At 44.1% G+C, this 18,961-nt stretch overlaps 1 protein-coding gene across 1 annotated transcript; it reads right to left on the bottom strand.

The window, feature by feature from the left end:
* Nucleotides 1-918: 918 nt before the first annotated feature.
* TMPRSS3 (transmembrane serine protease 3) lies at nt 919-17,889 on the bottom strand. Its single transcript, XM_086753428.1, has 13 exons — nt 17,872-17,889; nt 16,650-16,794; nt 14,571-14,681; nt 13,560-13,676; nt 11,601-11,724; nt 10,435-10,560; nt 9,645-9,688; nt 8,719-8,884; nt 6,896-7,065; nt 5,160-5,255; nt 3,883-4,025; nt 2,212-2,364; nt 919-1,032 (listed from the first exon to the last, which is right to left on the bottom strand). Exons 1-13 carry the CDS (start codon nt 17,887-17,889, stop codon nt 919-921), a joined length of 1,527 nt encoding a protein of 508 aa, XP_086609554.1.
* Nucleotides 17,890-18,961: the final 1,072 nt, after the last annotated feature.

The raw sequence follows: 18,961 nt of genomic DNA on the forward strand, positions 1-18,961 counted from the left end.
TGGATCTTTTTCCTAACTCCTTTGCTAAGCCTGAGCTATAAGAGTTAATTTCATTTGAAGAAAGCACGGAAACTTCTGGAGAGACCAAATGAACCCCAGTTCACGGTAAGCAATAGCAGGTAAGAGCAGATCAGGACCGTTAAGCCACAATACAGATCTGCCAGGTGCAAGCCATCCCCTTGGTGCCATTTTCAAAGGTACACTAGTTCTGCTTTCTTTTGGTTTGTTTCAGAGTCCGTTAAAAAGTATCCATGGTTCTATGCCTGCAGTTGAAAACCTTTTCTAAGAGGATAAATTGATGAATTAATGTTTACATCTGAAGGATGTCCCTGTGAAAAATTAGAACATTAACTACACAAAGATTTAGCTGTACTTTTTTTCCCCCGATCCCTTCTTTATAACGGAGATCTGTGCTTTCACTAGATATCGACCCCTCATCTGAAATGTCTGGACTTCTGTATTAGCAGAATATCAGCTGTTTCTGGAACCTATGCTTAGATATGGGGGAATCACAACGATGACAATATTTGTGAGGGAAGAAAGACAAGAAAAATTGTCAGAGGTCTTAAAGATTTAGATGCATTATCCTGTCTTCTTTAGCTTTGCTGAGTGGCAGAAAGGCACCTGATAGCATAAATCATCACGTGTAATATAGGCTGTGGAAACAGCATGTGTGATACAGTACACAGATGCGGGCGCTGAACTGAAATTGCGCATGTAACCCTATTTCAGGCATTTCTTTGGGAATGTTTGTTATTGGCACTTTGATTTGAGAAGGAGGTCTCACATATTTCACAAACAAGATGGGAGCCGGAGTGGTTTCATCAGATGCCATTATGGTGACACAGGCAGCTGTCAGGGCTAGGGCTGTATTGCTGGTGCTGGAACAGCAGCACTGCTATTTATTTATTGATTGATTCATTCCAGCAGACTGGGTGCTGGAATAGCAGCGCTGGTGCCTCCATTTGTGAAGGCCAGGCTAGAGCGGGATGGGATATACACTTTGGTGCTTAGGGTGGCTTTGTCTTGATGCTAAGAAAATTATAATTTAGAGCTTGTGCATAGGTGTCTACTTGCAAGCTATGTGTCTAGGTTCCTACCAGGGCAGTGGAAGATGGTTCACTTGCATTGCACATGCACTATCTAATGCCACTTGAGATCACAGAATCATAGAATGGTTTGGGTTGGAAGGGACCTTCAAAGGTCATCTAGTCCAACCCCCCTGTAAGGAGCAGGGACATCTCCAACCAGATCAGGTTACTCAGAGCCCCGTCCAACCTGGCCTTGAATGCTTCCAGGGATGGGGCTTCTACCACCTCTCTGGGCAACCTGCTCTAGTGTTCCACCACCCTCATTGTAAAAAAAAATTTCCCAATATGTCTTAGGGCACTTTGCCTGACCTCCAGCAATTGGTCCTGAAGGCCTCAGATCTCTCGTAGGTCCTCTATCATACCTGCCTGAGCTGTCACAGGGTATCTGAGACGTTCCCGGGGGGATGGTGGGTACAACCCAGGACTAACTGCAGATCCTTGCCCTTCTGCAGGGTCACCCATGAACCAGGCAGGACAGCCTGGAGTCTCTGAAATGGCTCTAGATGCCTCTGCTTAGGCAACAGACCCCTTCCCGGGGGTCCACCTGAAGCTCAGCTGACTGAACTCAGCATCTCTCTGGCAGCACTGGACGGGTGCTGGCAGCAGACGACTCTGTCTCCGGGGAGTGGGCCACACTTGGGGCAGGTACAGGGGGCTGCAGCATCCCCCCACATCCTTGCCTCTGGTCTCCCCTTCTTCCAGCCAACACCATCTCCTTTCCTCCCTAATTTACTTGTCACCATTCAGCTTCCACTCCCAAGGCTTTTTTGCAGCAGCCGCATGGCTCCAGACGAAGTCCCCAAGCATCTTTTCCCTTGCTCCCCACCTCCTTACTCAGCCCTTTCACACCTCCCTGATTCCTGCTCTGTGCCCCCTCCCCAGTCATTACCATGCTTCTCTCCCACCTCTACCCCCGCCTGGGTGCTCCCTACATCTCATAAGACCCCTGCACCCTGTTCTGCCCACTGTGCCTGTGGACCTGTCCTGATCCCCAAAAGCACCCTCAGGTCGCACGTGTCCGTACAACACAATTCAACTGCGATAAATATGAGCTAAACCCTGTATGGCACAGGCGGAGCAAAGCGACAACTGGAGTTGGAGGGACAGGGCAAAACCAGACCTCCATCTGTTCGTGTATCCAGTCCAGGAAGGAGGTGGTTCGGCTGTAGACACCCGGCTTATTCTTTTCTGCACAGCCCACGCCAAAGCTGGTGGTCCCCACCAACTTCCAGACACTCATATCTTCACACGCTAAGGGGCCCCCACTATCTCCCTGGAGGACAAAGAATTAAAACAAACGTCAGTGTCCCAGAAAAGGAGAGGAATGTCTATTTGAGGGGGTAGCAGGAGAGGCATAGTCCAATAAATCAAAGTCTTCTCTTTCTGCTCTGTTCTGGGTCCTGGGAAAAGCATATGAACAGCAGAAGTTGGAGACTTCTTAGAGATGTATATTTGATCATATTTTTCTTTCCCCAGTTAGCAGTACAGTACCACAGAAGCAACCTTGCAGCCTGCTGTTAAACAACATTTAGGTGGTGAGGAGCATGTCTGTCCTGCAGACAGGGCATTGCTAATCTCCAGTCTCCCTGCCACGGCCTTCATCTCTCACAGCGGCTTCTCTCAAAAAGCTCCGAGCCGTTGAGCTGAGCTGAGCCCAGGGTTACAGCATCAAGCTGGTACCCCACCTTCTTCCCTGCCTGCTTTTGCCTGCGGTCTCACACGCTGATTTTCTGGCCCTTCCCAGACACCTTACTAAGCAGATTCAACTCAATAGACTCGCATCTAAGTACTGAAAACCCTCAAATTATTTTGCTGGGGCAGTTTTCTGCCCTATGAATATCAAAGCCAGCACAACAACAGAAAAAAAAAAAAGGGGGAATTTGGAATGAGCCTCTCCCTTTGGTAAGTAGGGCTCATTTTGTCACTTGGAGCTGTAGGCTGAGCATGCTGCCTTTGGGCAGCTCTCGCAGGCATAACGATGTGCTGGTGCTGGGTACCTTGCCGGTGAGGGGTGGTGCAAACAGGTGCTTCACTGAAGATCTATGCACTTTGCTTTGTCTTGTCCTGTAAGTAATTGGGACGACACAAATCTGTAAACATAAAGTTCCTCCCCAGCCCTTGCTCTTCTTCCATGACTAGCTAGGTGAGCCCACATTAGTCTATGTTGGGATGAGACCTGGCACAAGGTGGGCACCATCATGACTCTGAGAGTGATTTTGAGACATCACCACCCTGGGTTGTGAAGGATCCTCTGATCCATCGCTTCTATGAACCCCTCTCCCTCAGAGTCATTACCAGTGCTCTGAGTTACTCAAACACCTCTCCCTTTCTTCCTTCCCCTGCCTCACTCCACTCTTTCCAAAACCACACAGTTCTGCTTCTCTGTTGATATATGCTTTGGCTGCTTTTCACCACAGGGTTTCTACACCTTGCAGGTCTCTGGAGCTGCCCACAGTGCAGTGCAGTGCAATTCAGTGCCATGCAGAGGCCACAGCCAGGGTGAAGAAAGGATGGGACCATGCTGTAGAACATGCAAGAAGTTAAAAAAATGTCTTAAGTAAAGTTGGCTTCAGAAGTAGCCAATATGGTCAACAGAAGAAATACAAGAAGAGAATTCTGGCATATGAATACATGCACGGTCAGTGATTGATATTCATGGTAAATAGAGTAAACTTCACAAAACCAAATGTTTGCCCAAGAAAAGCCTGGGAGTGCCTTCTGATAACTTATCACTCATGTTTTTCCATTGCTGCTGTTAATGAGCACAGTTTCAGTTTGGAAACTTCCGTACCTGGCAGGTGTCCACCCCTCCCTTTAGGAAACCGGCACAAAGCATTGAAGGAGTTATGATCCCACCGTAAACATCCCTGTGATTGCAAATTGCATTAGAAATCAGAGGAACACCTGCATAATTCATGGTATCAGATGTGTCACCTGTTAAAAAAAAAAAAAACACACACGAAGAAAAAAACCTCTCTGTCCTTGAAACTAATCTCTAATTATAAACAACAAATGAATATGAAGAAATGGCAAGTAAGGGTGAAATAAATATAGTTAAAATAACAACTTACAAGTAAGGCAACTAGATGTCTCAGCACTTACAGAATCCAGTAACTAGCGATTCTGTAGAGCTGTGGATTATCACGGTATATAATATAAAGCTGTACATTACATGTTTCTACTTCAAACTAGATAATCAATGACAGTAATGAACTTAAAAGCCAGTTGGACACCGTCTTCAGTGCTAGTGCCAAAATTTGGTTTGAATTATCACCTGTTCTGTTAGTCAACAAATCACCTGCAAACCTCTGATTCATTTTATAAATATGTATTTTATTTTATTCAGAGTCTGAATGGATCATTTCTACAAACAGGAGTATTTGCACACTGTCCATTGCCAATTTATAGCTGACTTTTTATGTGGTAAACCTTGCTTTCATTTTTTTCTGCCCTTTCACTATTATCTGTAGGTCAGGTAACATAATGTTCTTGTTCTCTGAACAACAGGAACGTGTTAAATGAGAAGAATGAAGAATGATAAAAAACAGTGACCTGAGAATTCAAGCATTTTCACATTAAAGTCACTCAGCATGTATTATTGATTAACATGACCTGTGAGTCATGGTGAAAAAAAAAAAAGAATTCCCTTTTCTTTGTGATGTTAATCACGGGCCCAATTTCTTCATCATCCAATCTGCCTGAAAATGCATACATGCTTTCTCTGAAAAAATGGATGGCAAATTCTTGCGTTCATGCTGTGCTTTCTATACTTGAAGTTTTAAAGGATACAGCCTGTCTGACTGAGGCCGAGTACAACGTGGTGGACAGTGTTGCTGTCTACATGTCATTTTCAACATTTTCACAGCATGTACCTATCCATTCCTTGTGATAAGGGTTTGTACAGCACTTTTGCAGTTGGGGTGAGCATAAAATTTAGGAATATGTCTTCTTTCCCCCCCTAGATATTCCAGAAAACTTAATGTTGAACAATGTTCCAAGCAAATCTTGCATTTACTGTATGTGAGGTGTTTTCATGTAGCATAATCAACAGCGGACTATTTAAAATACCTCCTTCCACAGTTGCTCCCCATCCTGATACCCAGCACATTTTCCCTTCTGGGAACTGCTCACCAAAATTAGGCAGACAAATTGGCTCTATGTGACCTATTTAAAAAAAAAAAAAAGGGAGAGAAGAGAGAATTGCCTTTAAAATTTAGCAAAAATTTGTATGCCTCAGTAAAACTTGAGGATTCGACTTGCATTGAACTCGTTATGAATACCACCCACGCCCACATAAATAGCCTGGCCGTCTGCAGGCCTTTCGTCTTACGGCCAATACCAAGGGTTTGAAACAATACCTACACCAGGCCTAATTAGCTTCAAATATGAAGCAACAGGAGAAGGTGTTGGCAGGTCAACAAATTGAAGAATGAGCAAATAAGAAATGCACCGCATACGCAGTTGACGGGCAGATCACAGACCCCACAGCACGCTGATCGGGCAGAGAAAAGGCCTTGGCTTAACCGTGGCATGACTGCATGGCACCTCCTAACAGCGGCACGTGCAAAGAGCCGTGTGTGCACATCTCTGCGCTCTTCTGAAGGGGCAACATGAAGTCTGGGGTGCTCTTTGCTTCCCACCCATCAGCTCATAAAGCTTCTCTGCGCCCTGGGACACGGAACGTCATGCAATGTAATTAGTGCCTGATGCTCGCAGGGACAAACTGTGGTGTGTAAAAATGAGCTGGCAGTGAGCAAAGGAAGGGGAGATACCAGGTATTACTGGGCAATTCCTAGTGGTTCAGTTCTTCACAGTGCAATGATCACAGCCCAAAGCATCAAGCCCTCAGCATGGAGGCTCCAAGCCCTCCCAGTTGCCCCCATCCCCCCAGGGCGTAGCAGGTATCTCGCTCAGGTGCAGAACCATTACTGTTCTTGACAGCCTCCCAAAATTATTCCCAAGCAAAAGAAAACAGCACTAGCTAAGATATAAAGCAGAACAAAATCAAGCTTATTTTTCATTCAAAATGGAAGTTTAAAGTATTTCAAGAGAATTGATTTAGGAACTGACAGTCTAGATGTGTCAGAGAGAGCCAAGTCCCCTTTGCAGAGAGCTCACAGGGATTGGGAGGTATTGGTAGGTGATAATTTAAATTCATACAGTATTATTACACGTTATTTCATTCACTAACTGTGTCAGCTGTAGGTAGCATCCTGCTGAGAAAATAAAAGTAGTTTTAGTTTAAAAGCATCATTATATTTTAACTGCCTTTTCTTCTCTTTGAAATTTAAGCTTGATTTTCAGCTTTGGACACTGCTGGATCTCGCTATACTTACAGAAAGGACATGATAGAAATCTCTGTGACCTCCAAGCAAAATGAGGTGGGGCATTTATTTTAGATAGGAAAAATATTTTGAAAGAATAAAGTTAATGTTTGCCTATTATTAAATGCCTTCGGTAAGCCAACACCAGAATGGACAGAATGGAACATTTTGCAGAGCCCTGTGACCACGTTGTTGCTCTCCATGCCTGGATATCGAGTACAGAGAGGTTCCTGATGCTGAGGCCAGGGAGTTTCTGCCGGTGCAGACTGAACAGGGATCGCTGCCTTGCCATCACAGCAACAGGCTGGCTACATCTACACTGCACATCTCTTGTTGCTTTTAGAGGCAGTGGGGATTCACTCGCCTGTCCTGGGTCAGGCATAGGGTGCCAACAGAAATGTCCCTGTCCATACTAGGAAGGACCCTTCTCAATTTTAGCTAGAAAGGCTAAGTCAAGTGAAAGCTAACAGAAAGAATTACCATTGAGAGCAAGCGGTGCTGCCAGTTTCATCAGTGCTATATCATTTCCCATGGTCTTGGGTTTATAATTTCGATGGTATATAATTTTTTCCACTGAATATGGGTGAATCTGGGTGTCTTGCTGAGTCACAAAACCAACCTGCACACTCCATGAGCTTGGCAAGTACAGGCTGAAACAAAGAGGTAGGAGAGAGTGAAAAACCTTCAGGAAAACCCTCGGATTTTCTAACTGTCTCCTGAGCTTGCAAACCACATAAAACTCCATAGGCAAATAGCTACAGTGTGCTCTACTTGTTTATCTGTCTATTAATATTGGATACATTTTGCATCTAATTTAAAAAGATATAGAATGGGTGACTAATCTTAGTAACACACTGGGCCACTGGTATATTATGTGAGCAGCTTTCTACAAATAGAGGAGAGTTTTGCGTTGGCCATCCTGTCAGTCCTGCCATGTGAGCGGTCGCTGCTGCTGCCTGGCACGCCTGTGCTCAGCCACTGAGCTAGCTCAGCAGCGACACTGGTGGCAGGGCGTTTTCAAGGGACAGGCTTTCCTTCTGAGAGGTGCTTCCGCCCCCAGCTCATGAGCAGCCACATATTTCAGCCTCCAGCACACGAGGAGCTCCTCTTCTCTTGGCTCCAGGGATGTGGGTTGTGAAGCCAGCTCCCATCCCCACCAGCCTTTGAACACACCACACCCATCTGGGTTGTGGGGGACAAAGCCAAGAACAAAAGTCCTAAAATGCTTCGTTTTAAGTAATTACTTTTGTGGCAACACAGGGCTCTAAATAGGATCTAGGAGTGCGATTTGTCAAACACTGGAACAAGTTGCCCAGAGAGGTGATGGATGCCCCATCCCTGGAAACATTCCAGGCCAGGCTGGATGAGGCTCTGAGCAACCCGATCTAGTCCAAGATGTCCCTGCTCCTTGAAGGGGGGGTTGGACTCGATGACTTTTAAAGGTCCCTTCCAACCCTAATCGTTCTATGATTCTGTGATTCTATGATTCTCTCTACTGGGCATAAAAGCATCCTACAGGACTTGCTTAGGAGCAGGCATTCCTGTTCTGGGTCCCTAGAAGTGGTCAGGCAAATTCCATTTTAGCTGCCTAAATGCCTTTGGTGAAAGTGGCCTGGAGTTTGTAAGAGGGAGAAGAGCTCTCCTGCACTATTAGCAACAAACAAGACTGCAAACCCAGACAACTCATTATAAATGAGAGAGGGGGCTGTGTTTATAATTACACAAAGAAGAAGAGCCTAAATAACTGGTTAGCATCTATCGACAACTCAAAGACTACTTCAAACAGCATAAAAAGGAGCAGTGAGTAGGTGGTAAAGGGCACTAAGCACAGTACAACTCACTACCACTAATTGAGCCTGTCAACTTGAAAAGGATTGTGTAATTTATTTTGGAGCTCCAGAGTAACAGAGCAGCCAAGTACAAATTCCTTCTGAGCTATTAACTCACATGCAATGTACACAAATTGCAGAATGAGATACCTAAAATCTAGCACTTAAATGTTGTTTTAAGCTGATTTCCCAGGAAGCTGGGAGTGCCCAGAATATCCGAAAACTGGGGCCTCTGATTTGGACCACTTCTTGGGGAGACTTTTTTTCAATAAACACTTGCACTTGTGCAAGAAGAAAGAGATGGTTTAAACGTTATGGAGCAAGCCCATGATACAAGGATAGCTCAGTCTCTCCTGCAGTTGATTTTTAAGAGGAAGCACAGTGCATTAGCCCTCCTCTGCAGAGGTCCCACACACAAACCCACTGCAAGTGGAGTCAGTGGGGCACCCCAAGCAAGAGGATTTAGGGACTTACTCATAGACGCAGTGGGCAGCCGTGATGATCCAGCGTGGGGTGATGACAGACCCTCCACAGAGGTGGTGCCCATGGAACTGCAGGCTGACCTGCCAGGGCCACTGCCGGGGGGAGGACGCATTGCCCCCCACGATCCGTGGCCTGTAGCTGGCCCGTGTCCCGCACGCTGCCAGAAAGCAAAGGTTATGGTCCACTGAGGAAATACAGGCACGTTTTTGGTTACCTTCAGCCCCTCTGCTCCCAACTTTGCTGAGGCTAGGAGGTTTCTGCAGCTAGACCATTCCCATCCCCATGGCCCACATCTTGGGCTGTGGCTTCCCCCAGAGGTTTCTCCTCCTCTCTCCTATCCCTGCAGCATCTTGCCTGGCAGCCAGTATGGGGGCTGGGGGGCTCACATCTTCTCCCTTGCAGATGTAGTGCTCGGCTGAGCTATAAAACCCACTGTTCTGCCCTCCTTAAGGGCCCACAGGGTCCCAGGGGCCCACAGAGGCAGACTAAAGCATCTCCTCTCCCCTGGTGATTCTTTTGTTGTTGTTTTTTGACTTTTCATATCCCAATCTGAAAACTAGCTGACATGGAGAGATGTGGGATGAGAGTTCAAATCTTAAGGCAGATTTTCCCTTTCCCTGCCAAGATGGCAAGAAAGTTGGAATTACAGTATCAGTCCGTGGACTCAACTCACGATCCTTAAACCTCCACTTTCTACTGTGATTCTCACTGAAATGCCCCTGCTCCCAATCTGCCTTCCCAGCCTATTCTCACTTTCTGAAATTCTTTTAAATTTTATGTAAGAAATACTATTTTTCTTTGGTGTGATAAACTGACGGTATAGCATGCCCTGAGTACACAATTCCTCCCAACTCTTGCCTCACTCTGGATAAAGAAGGACAGTTTCTGGTTTTATTTTCACTTTTCCTGATTCTTACCCAAACATTTTAAGATGATCACACTGCCAGAAGTGCATTCCTCTCTAAAATGTAAAGACAGTGTGGTATTAGTTCCCATTCACAAATACTGAGGGTTTTTTCCATACTGTGTCATCTTCCTGTTCAGCCATGTGCACATAAATATAAGTAACTCATATATTGAAAGAGGTACAAAGTCATGTACTCATCCAATCTTCTTAGGACACTTAGCTGAAATGCTTAAGTTAGGAGCTCAGACCCAGTCGGGAGCCTGCAGACCCCTGCAGCATATGCTGCCCTGCTCAGGAGTGGTTCACTCTTCCGCGAGGGAAGGCTCCTCAGCAATTTTCAACATGTGATCTGCAGTCTCCTTGGATCCATAGCTTTTTTTTGCAGTGAAAGGTAACTAAGAAAAACAAGCAGTTGTCAGGAGGAAGTAATGGACCATAAAGGGTTCGTAAGCCCACTGGGAAATATCTAGGGATCTGTGAGCTGAAACAAACTGCTTCACAATGGGAAAAGATAAGTGCCTGGTGTCTATCCATTTGCAAAAAAAAAAAGGAACATGGGACAAATAGGCTTTCCAAATAGCTCATTTTAAAGCCTTCGTTGATTTTAATGGACCTTGGATCAGGCTCTTAATTCGTATTCCAGCAAGACTGCTACTGAACATTGGTCTATGACTTGTAACAACATCAACCACTTATGAAGTACTACATGACTCAAAAAGTAGGCAACAATCTTAAACTATTAGTAATTCTCCTTCTGCTGATTGCTCTCTTTCTGTCAGGGTGAACAAATTGACGCATACCTGAGGTTCGTTGCATTTTGCAGGGATGTCACTTGACCAGCTGATAACCAGTGGCTGAGGGATACGAAATGTCTTTGAAACTGTTTTTCGACTGCAGCCACGGGCAGGTAACCTGAACTCACGTAACTGCAAATAAACCATAAGCACAGCTTCCTCAGACAGCATTTCAGTAATCTGTTTAAATAATTCAGTGGTTCTGCTAATGAAAACTCAGTGTAGTAACCACAATAATAAGATTTTGACACTTGATAAAGTAATACTATCCTCCCATTTCTTATAATGTGTACATATTTTTGCCATAGTCATGTGTGGAAGTCACACATGCTGAGAGGCATTTAACTGGCAGAGAAAGTAAATTTTAATTCTAATATTGGAATAAAGCTTTTATTGTAACTGGTTGACACATTTCCTGAAGCAATAAAAAGCTCATTGTCCCCTTTTTCTACACTTATGTTTTTGCAGTAAGGAGAACGAATAATTTGTATTTTTTTCTTGTCTTTTTTGTTGAACAATACAGTTGCATTTTATCCTAAAGGCAAGAAAAATTTATTCAAAGAAGCTTTTATACTGATAACTATAATGTATAGAAATCAGAATGACGCCATTGTAAGAAATAATAGAGCATCACTGCAAGTCACAACTTCAAACTCTTTCTCAATTGTGTGAAAGTTTGTGAAAGAAATGGTTCTTTTTCAGGAATGGGATCAATCCAGTAAGAACTGCCTCGCTAGATTCTTCTCTAATTGTGAGGTGGGCCTTAATTCCTAACAGATGTCATGACATGACCTGTATATATAATTTTCCTACAGAGGAAGTAAAAGAAATGGAAAATGCTCCTACGTTTTTTAGTGCCTCTTTGACAGGCTCTAAGCTACTAGAGAGATGAGTAGGATTGAGGCACCTGCATTTCACAGGGGAGATTTAACCAAACCATTGTATTTAGCCATCATCCAAGATTTATAGCAGTAATAAACAGTATCTGCAGTGCACAGGTATTCAGGACTCTTTCCCACATCATCTCAAATCTCCTCAACCATATCATTCACAAAGTTAAGTCCTTTTTTTCTTTTAAAGCACAGACTAATGCAAGGTTTCATTAGCAAGACTGAAAACCTCAGAGTTTGTTCAAAATGCCAAATGAAGTTTCTTCCATTTTGTGTCCATACCTAGAGAAACCCAGGTGTTTGCAGGTCGTATTTCCATATTCTGCTTTCCAGTCATCAGAGCAGACAGTTCGCCAGGATCCAGAAGTGAACACTTGCAGCACTGCTTTCTTGCCACTCAACCTGACTTTGAGATTTGGGAGAAGAAAAGCCTGGGTGAGTTGTGAAGAAGAACCACTGGGTACACAACAGTGTCAATGCACTGCACTGGCATCCACATTTCTTGGCTCACTGATTTTTTACTACTTGTCTTTTTCATCACTTGGATCCTTTGATGGAATTTTTCTGTGGGTTTTTTTTTTTTCCCTCTTAAGGAAGGGAACCAAGGTATGCAGAGCTAGAACAGCCAGGAGAAGAAAGTTGATGCTTATGAGAACGGATAGGGAATGCTGGCTCTAATACAGATGGAGAAGGCTGCCTGGCCCTCCAGAGAGCCTAAGCAAGTCTTGCTGATTACAGTGAGTTGGAGCTGCAGATACTCGGCATCGAGGAAACCTATGATCAAGATAAGCGCAGTCAGAGAGGTGGATGCACTTGCACCCAGCCACCCCCAGGCTCCTGTGGAGTTTCCCACTTGCTCGCCTCTGCGGAAATGGGGCTGGCATGTCTGGGCTGATGAGCATGTAAAGGCTGGGGAGAGGAGAGATGCACGGGTTGGGAACCTGGCTCCCAAGGACTCTTTCTCCATGCCAGCCTGGCTCTGCTCAGCATAGCCCTTCCCCATGGGTGGCTCTTCACGTTAGCCCGGACGCAGGGCTGAGTTGCCCCTAGGAGCTAGCACTGCTGTAAGCTGTGCTGCCTCCAGCCAAGAGATCGACAGGGAAGTACTGCTGGAGGCCCAGGTAGAGAGCTATCACCCATGGTCCCTTCATTCTGCATGTTGCCATGTCCTCCTCACCCCTGCGGCTCACACCGGGGCCGCTGCCAGGGCACAGAGCCTGGATGAGCTGGTGATGCATGGACCTGAGAAAGGGCACGTCAACATGGTCTTCCCGGGGAGAAGAGAGGCCACGCACAAGGTCACTGCTGGTGAGGGGTTTCCCGCAGGCGCCCATGGGCCAGTGTCATGGCATTGCAAAGGCAGGCAAGAAAAGCAGACACGTTGCCCACAGGCTCCACAGAGGCCTGAAGCCTTCTTGCAAAAAACACGCCAAAGGTTGAAAGCATTTTGCGGGGTTAGCTGTGGCCAAAACCTCACGGTTCTTGTCATTCCTCACATTGCACCGATGGAAAGCTGTGCTGCCTCCTTACCTGTAGGTACTGGAGTCAGAATTACAAGTGCACTGATCTAGAAATCAGTTATTCTGTTTACTAATATTAGTGCACTTTTCCTCCAGTGGCTGCAAAAACCACAGTCATCTCCCATAGCACAGAACAGGAAGAGACTATTTAAAATGGCCCTGTGATACCCTAAACCATTACAGAAAGAAACTCGGACATGGAGGGCATGCATTTCACACACGAAGCAGCAAACTCTGCAGTACTCAATGCACAAAAGGCAGCGCTGATCTCTCCCATTCCCACATCCCTTCAGATAATAACAGGCTTTTGCAATCTTCAAAACCAACACAGGGCATCTGTGTGCCAGTGCATATAGAGAGTGCTGTATATACACACCATAATGCAGTGACTATATACCTTGCAGGCAGAGGTATGTATAGATATACTATATACAGATATACCTAGCAGTCAAAAAGCATCTAGATTTCTAATGGAGAAAGATGCCCAATACGGCAGTAGCAATATTCAGCAATCATCACACTTATCTTAAGAGCAGTGTGATTTCTCATAAACTGTAAATCAATACTTCAGAGAGATTGTTCCTTTGAAGTAGTAATTTAGATAATGCATCAGCCTCTATCTTTCTTGTCTCACCCAAACTCTTTACAACATGCATTTCTTGGTAATGTGCCAGATGCTACAGGAGGAGGTAGGAAGGATTTATAATTGAATTTAAATTACCACATCTGTACTCATCCTCCCCTTCTTTACAGTTGAAGACACCATTGCACCTGGCTGATTTCTGGATACACTTAAAGGATGATCGGCAGCGAAACTTCCCAATGCAGTTGTATTGGACTAACAAGAATGAAAGAAAATAAGGCGATGAAAACACACTTGGATATTAATTTAACACTTCTGACTTCCATTATCCAGCCAGATTTCTGCCTTGCTAAGGAAAAGACAACTCCCGTACTCTAGGAACATTTGAAATAAAACCTGGAGGTTGCTACACGGTGTTGCTAAAATGATCCATTAGTAATTAATTGTAGATGAGTCAGCCTTGCTGTCTGTGCTGGCTCCTTCCCAGCTCCCTCAACCCAGTTTATGTTCCACTCCAGGGTGAGTTTCTGCCTGGTGCCTCAGCCCCTCAGCGTCAAGGCAAGGAGACCCCTGCAAAATACGGCCAGTGCACTCGCTTCCTGAAGGGATGCTTCAGCCTCCTGCAAGCTTATCCCTGTTGCAGGTGTGAAGGCACTGCTCTAGCATCAACATATTTGGCGCCTAGACCTGGGCAGGTCACACTTTCCAGTCACAACTAAACTCATTCTGCGTTTTCTTTTCCTTTGTAGAAGTTGTTTGTGATAGGGGAGAGTTCTTTAATGCTTTGAAAACAAACTTAGAGAGGTGAGTTACAGGACAAATATATGGTATGTGCTACCCGAAGCCTCCCCCAGTTTCTAAACTCTTAACTCACCACCCGAGAGGAATCGGTGAAGTTTTACTAGAGAAAGGTTTCCTGGAGCTCCATGTTCCCCAGTGTGGTAAATATTACACCAATCCTCTCATGGGTGCCAGATCTATTTTAACCCCACAGGTAAATAAAATTTAAAGCCATCACATCAACAAGATTTTTTACTTCAGCAAACAAGCCACAGTAGCAGTTTAATTCCATTCTCAGTAAAAGGCTCATGAAAAATTAAGCATTTTGATGGCTAAGCGAGAACTTAATGAATAACTAATTGTACTCACCACCCAGGCCAATGGCAACTGCTAGGATTACTGCAAGGAATAAACCACAGATATATGGAAAGTATTTTAAGGAGATAAAAGCATGGCACATCGAAGGTGGTTCGACATCTCCTAGAAACCAAACAGAGAGAACAGCCTCTGTGAAGTTAAAACAGATCAAGTTTGCAATGAAAAAGATTTGTCTAACATTAAACTAGATGGCAGTAGTAACCGCCGCATACACTTTGTGAGCTGGCCTGACCCAGAGGGGTTCATATCCCCCGGTTCAGGGGCCGAGGAGGCTCCAAGTGCTTTGGGGCTGGTTGGTGGACACTTGGCCTGTCCTCAATGCAATCGAAAATATAAGCTCTAGATTTTTATGTTTGTGGCCTATATCACACTGTGAGCTTTAGAAGTGTAGGAGCACCTCTCCTGAAAATGTCAGTTCCCACAGAAAAATGAAATTCAGACTTGTTTTGTTTGTGTAATCAAATCAAAACTGTGTGCAGGGTACAGGTATAGCCTCTGAAGACTTCAAAAAGCTCAAGTGGACAAATAAAGTCTTCCAGTGGAAGTAGCAAAGAACGAATTAGTCTGAGTCTCCTCCCTATGTCCCCTCCTGACTCTTGCTGGTATCAAGTCTGTGGTCCGAGTGCTCCTCTCAGCCATAGCCCCAGTTGGACGCTGCTCTCAGCCCTGCGCCTGGGACAACAAAAATCCTGGGACAAGGCTGGAGGTTGCATAGCTCTGCCTCATGCACCAGGGAGCTAAGTCCTATGTGCAATGCATTGCTACAGAGTTGGGGTAACAGAGGTAAGGGGAGGTAAGGGGAGCCTAAAGATTTGAACAGGAGTAGGGATATCGGAAAAAGACAGGACTGACTAGTAAACAGGTGTTCAAGACAAGAAGGAGGCAAGTCACTGGTCGTTTTGAACTTGGAAGCCATATTAACTGAAAATTATAGAAAGCTACATTTCCAAAAAACAAGACTTGAAAACCCCAAACTAGACTTGAAAAATCTGTGAAAAGACGATCTGTTCAAAGTTTTGTTATAAAGACAGGGAGAGAACTGAGCAATGACTCAAGGCTGAGTTTTGAGTTTTTGAGGAAAAAAAGATGCCTCTAAAGTTAAAATATAATAGTAATTATTAGTATCAGTAAAATATCAGTAGTAATTGCTGAATGTATTCCATGATCTGGACCAGTACTGCTCACCAGCCACCTCCAGAGCTGACCTTAATTTAGTGGCATAGTCAATCTGGAAGACAACAACAGATTCCACTGAAAATAATGAACGGTTCACTTATTTCAAATGTATTCCGATATAGAAAAGGCAAACTATGGGAAAACACCATACACAGCTCAGTCGTGGGTACACACAGGAACTGGCAGAACCTTGTATTCATTTTAATTCATGCAGCAATTCACTCCCTCATTCTTCAAGCTTTGGATTTGAGATTGGCAGGCACTTACAATCAGTCAAGGATGACGAGTGTCTCCCAGTACTTACAGATTCACAAGTAAATCCCAGCCTACACAGACCCTCTCAGCAGCAGCTGAGTAACTGGTTTTGGCAATGGAATTGGTGTCTGGTATGCCAAAAAGCTTAGACAGCTGTAGTAGCAAATGTACCAGAAAACTAAGTTGCTCTATCTTTATCCTTGATTCTCAGCCTGCCTCTGTTGAAGTTAATGGTTATTTTTGCCATGAATCCTATGTGAAGTAGCAAACATTCATGCTATTCCTCCAAGGCTGTTGTATTTTATGTTCATTTTTTTTACTAGGCCAGTTTCTAGGTTGGTAAAATTTTAAATAAGCCATTCAAAAATGTGTTGGAGTAGAGTGGGCAAATATTTGCTATGCAGCTGAAGAGTGTGAATAATCTGGCTGTGAAAAATGCTTGCATATGTGAGCAGACACAAGATGTCATCACCTGTTAATGTGCTGACAAACCTCACGGCTGGGGGAGTGAGGTTGTGTTTCTTCTTCTTCTGAGTGATTGCTTTCTCTGTGTGAGTGTGCAAGCATAGTTCTGCAAGGCTAAAGACCTACATCAGTAATTTAGATTACAAGGGTCAAAAAGTTGTGCAGCATCCCTACCAGGTCCATCTGCGCTGGGGTCCACTTTTGCTTGTGGTATGAAGAAAAATCTTTTGAAGGAAAACTGAATTTCTGGTACTGGCAGGCCATCTTCTGTAACAGAGATTATTTCAAGACTTCCAGTAGTGGGATTTGTCTCTTGTACCTGACTCAATGGGGGAAGGAAGAAGATAATATTTAAACAAATTATTTCTATCAAAAAAAAAAATAATCTGACACTCTTCTCATGATACACAGGGACATATAGTTTTGCTTCATACTTCACTTTTTTATTCCAGTTTTTAGAATGTAATACAGATACAATGTGAATCCACAGGGACACTTTCAAGAATGCTGTGTTTGCCCAAAAAGGATCACCTTGTAAAATGTTGTGTATCTCACGTTCATGAGAGGAGCTCTTACAATTAATTAAAATGTACTGAAGTTACATTTTGTTCAAGTTTGTCTAAGTACCATAGCTACTTTTAATAACTCACACTGGGGACACTTTCACTTAAATTTCAATCCATTCCCTGCGAGGTACTCTTGAGTTGCAACTGGAAACGAAAGACAGACTAAAAAGCGTATGACACCTGCACAGCACCTGACAGGATCCTCATGCAGGGGCCCACTGAATTTTACTCCAGGAAAACTTTGATCGCTTTCTACAGAATGAAAAACAATGAAAATGGGCTACACTAGAATGCAGGATAAACAGCTTTGAAATTATTATTTCTGACTGGTTCTGCACACTGCCACTGGCAAAAGGAATCAGATTTTTGAAGTCACAGTGATGTGAAATAGGTCCAGGTTTTTTAAAGACAGTGGAGCTGGTAAGCTGTAAAAGCATTGTAAGGTTTGCAGCGTCAGACTCAGAAAACGCTTATTTCAGGCAAAATATACATGTTTTGTCTGAGACACAGTATCTTTAGGTTGCCTGGACTATCTTTTCACCTTTCAGCAAATAACTGCAATACAGTTTCTACACTTTCATTTGATAAAATTTCGTGTACATTTCAATGAACATAAATTAAATTTTAGATACCCTCTGCTAGCTTTAAGGCAGAGAAAAGGAGAACTTGCAGTGCATTATTTTTTAATTTATTTTTTTTTTAAAAAGCCTTCTAATTGGTAAGTTGTCCATCAGGAAATAAAACAGTATTGTGAAGTATACTACATGAAAGCTAAACACTGGTGCGTCGTTTATTTAGAGGATATCACATGCTCCCAAAGCTTCACTCACCTCTTCCTGAGAAGTCATAGTTAAAAGCAAAACTGTTTTCTTTCTTCATTATCAAAAGAAACCAAAAGGAAATTCTGAGGTTGCTAAGCCAGTCTGCTCTGGAAAGGTTTTAACGGAGCCGCCCGCGGCTGCCCGTTCAGTCATCTGTTGCATACGGCGTTATGGCAGCAGCCTGTGTAACTCAACCTGGTGAGGGGTATCGGGTAGCCCCGATGGCATGGCTACGAAAAGGGGAAGATAAAAATTCAGCACGTTTTTTAATTAGCCTAAGTATGTCAGGTAATATCGTAGTATTCGCAAACATTTCTGCAACCCCTCAGCAAAGGAGCACCGCAAACTGCAGAGGCTCATGTTCGCTCATCTTTCGTCAAAACTCGTGCAGCTGAGAAGAGGAGTCTGCCAGTCGCTGTGGGTGGCAGCAGGCAGAAGCCTCAGGTGCTTCATCTTTTCAGCACACGAAGTTCATCGGCTCCCTTTGCTCTTCCTTCACTTGTTTTAACCTTTGCTGTGGGCTTGTGACAAAGAGCACGCTTAAAGAGGGTTTTTGAAAAAGACTTTATCTTTCATTATGGATAACTTTTATAATTAAATATTGCACAATATTTTGGAAATACTTTGCAAGCAGTATCTCATGTTTCTGAAGTATCAACTCACTTATACTCTGCGATTTACAAAATGAAAATATATGCTTAGCTTTATAAAATACTCAAGAGTAGTAATAGTTTGGCTAGGATTTTTTTTACTAAGAGAGATTGATGACAGAGGGGAGGGTGGAGGGAAGAAGAAGGAGGAGAGATGAAGCAAAAAGCCACAGAAGTGTAAGTGAAACAAGGCTCCTGAGAGGCCAGGGAAGAAATGAAGGTTTTCCATGACAAAACCCATGTCCCTGGAACATGGCTGTGATGAGGCAAGCTGTTCAGTCCCTTTGCTGTGCACAATGAAAACTGGCACTTCCAAAGGAGAGGATCCCATGTCACAACCCTGTTAATTGTTCACATCTAGGCCATGACACCAAGAGTTCTTCATCATCTCTTATGCCACTGTTTCAACAGCCTTCCCTCGAAATGTGAAACACAGTGGGGACATATGG

The sequence above is a fragment of the Chlamydotis macqueenii genome, chromosome 1 (genome assembly GCF_036417535.1).
Source record: "Chlamydotis macqueenii isolate bChlMac1 chromosome 1, bChlMac1.mat, whole genome shotgun sequence".
In the NCBI taxonomy this organism is placed as follows: domain Eukaryota; kingdom Metazoa; phylum Chordata; class Aves; order Otidiformes; family Otididae; genus Chlamydotis; species Chlamydotis macqueenii.

Excerpts from the sequence above, each read along its gene's own strand:
- TMPRSS3 (XM_086753428.1), bottom strand. Across the intron at positions 14,682-16,649 it reads CCCCAGCGCAGATGGACCTG|GAGATGTCGAACCACCTTCG; the intron begins GTAGGGATGCTG and ends TTTGGTTTCTAG. Across the intron at positions 4,026-5,159 it reads GGGAGCAACTGTGGAAGGAG|GTGACACATCTGATACCATG; the intron begins GTATTTTAAATA and ends TTTTTTTAACAG.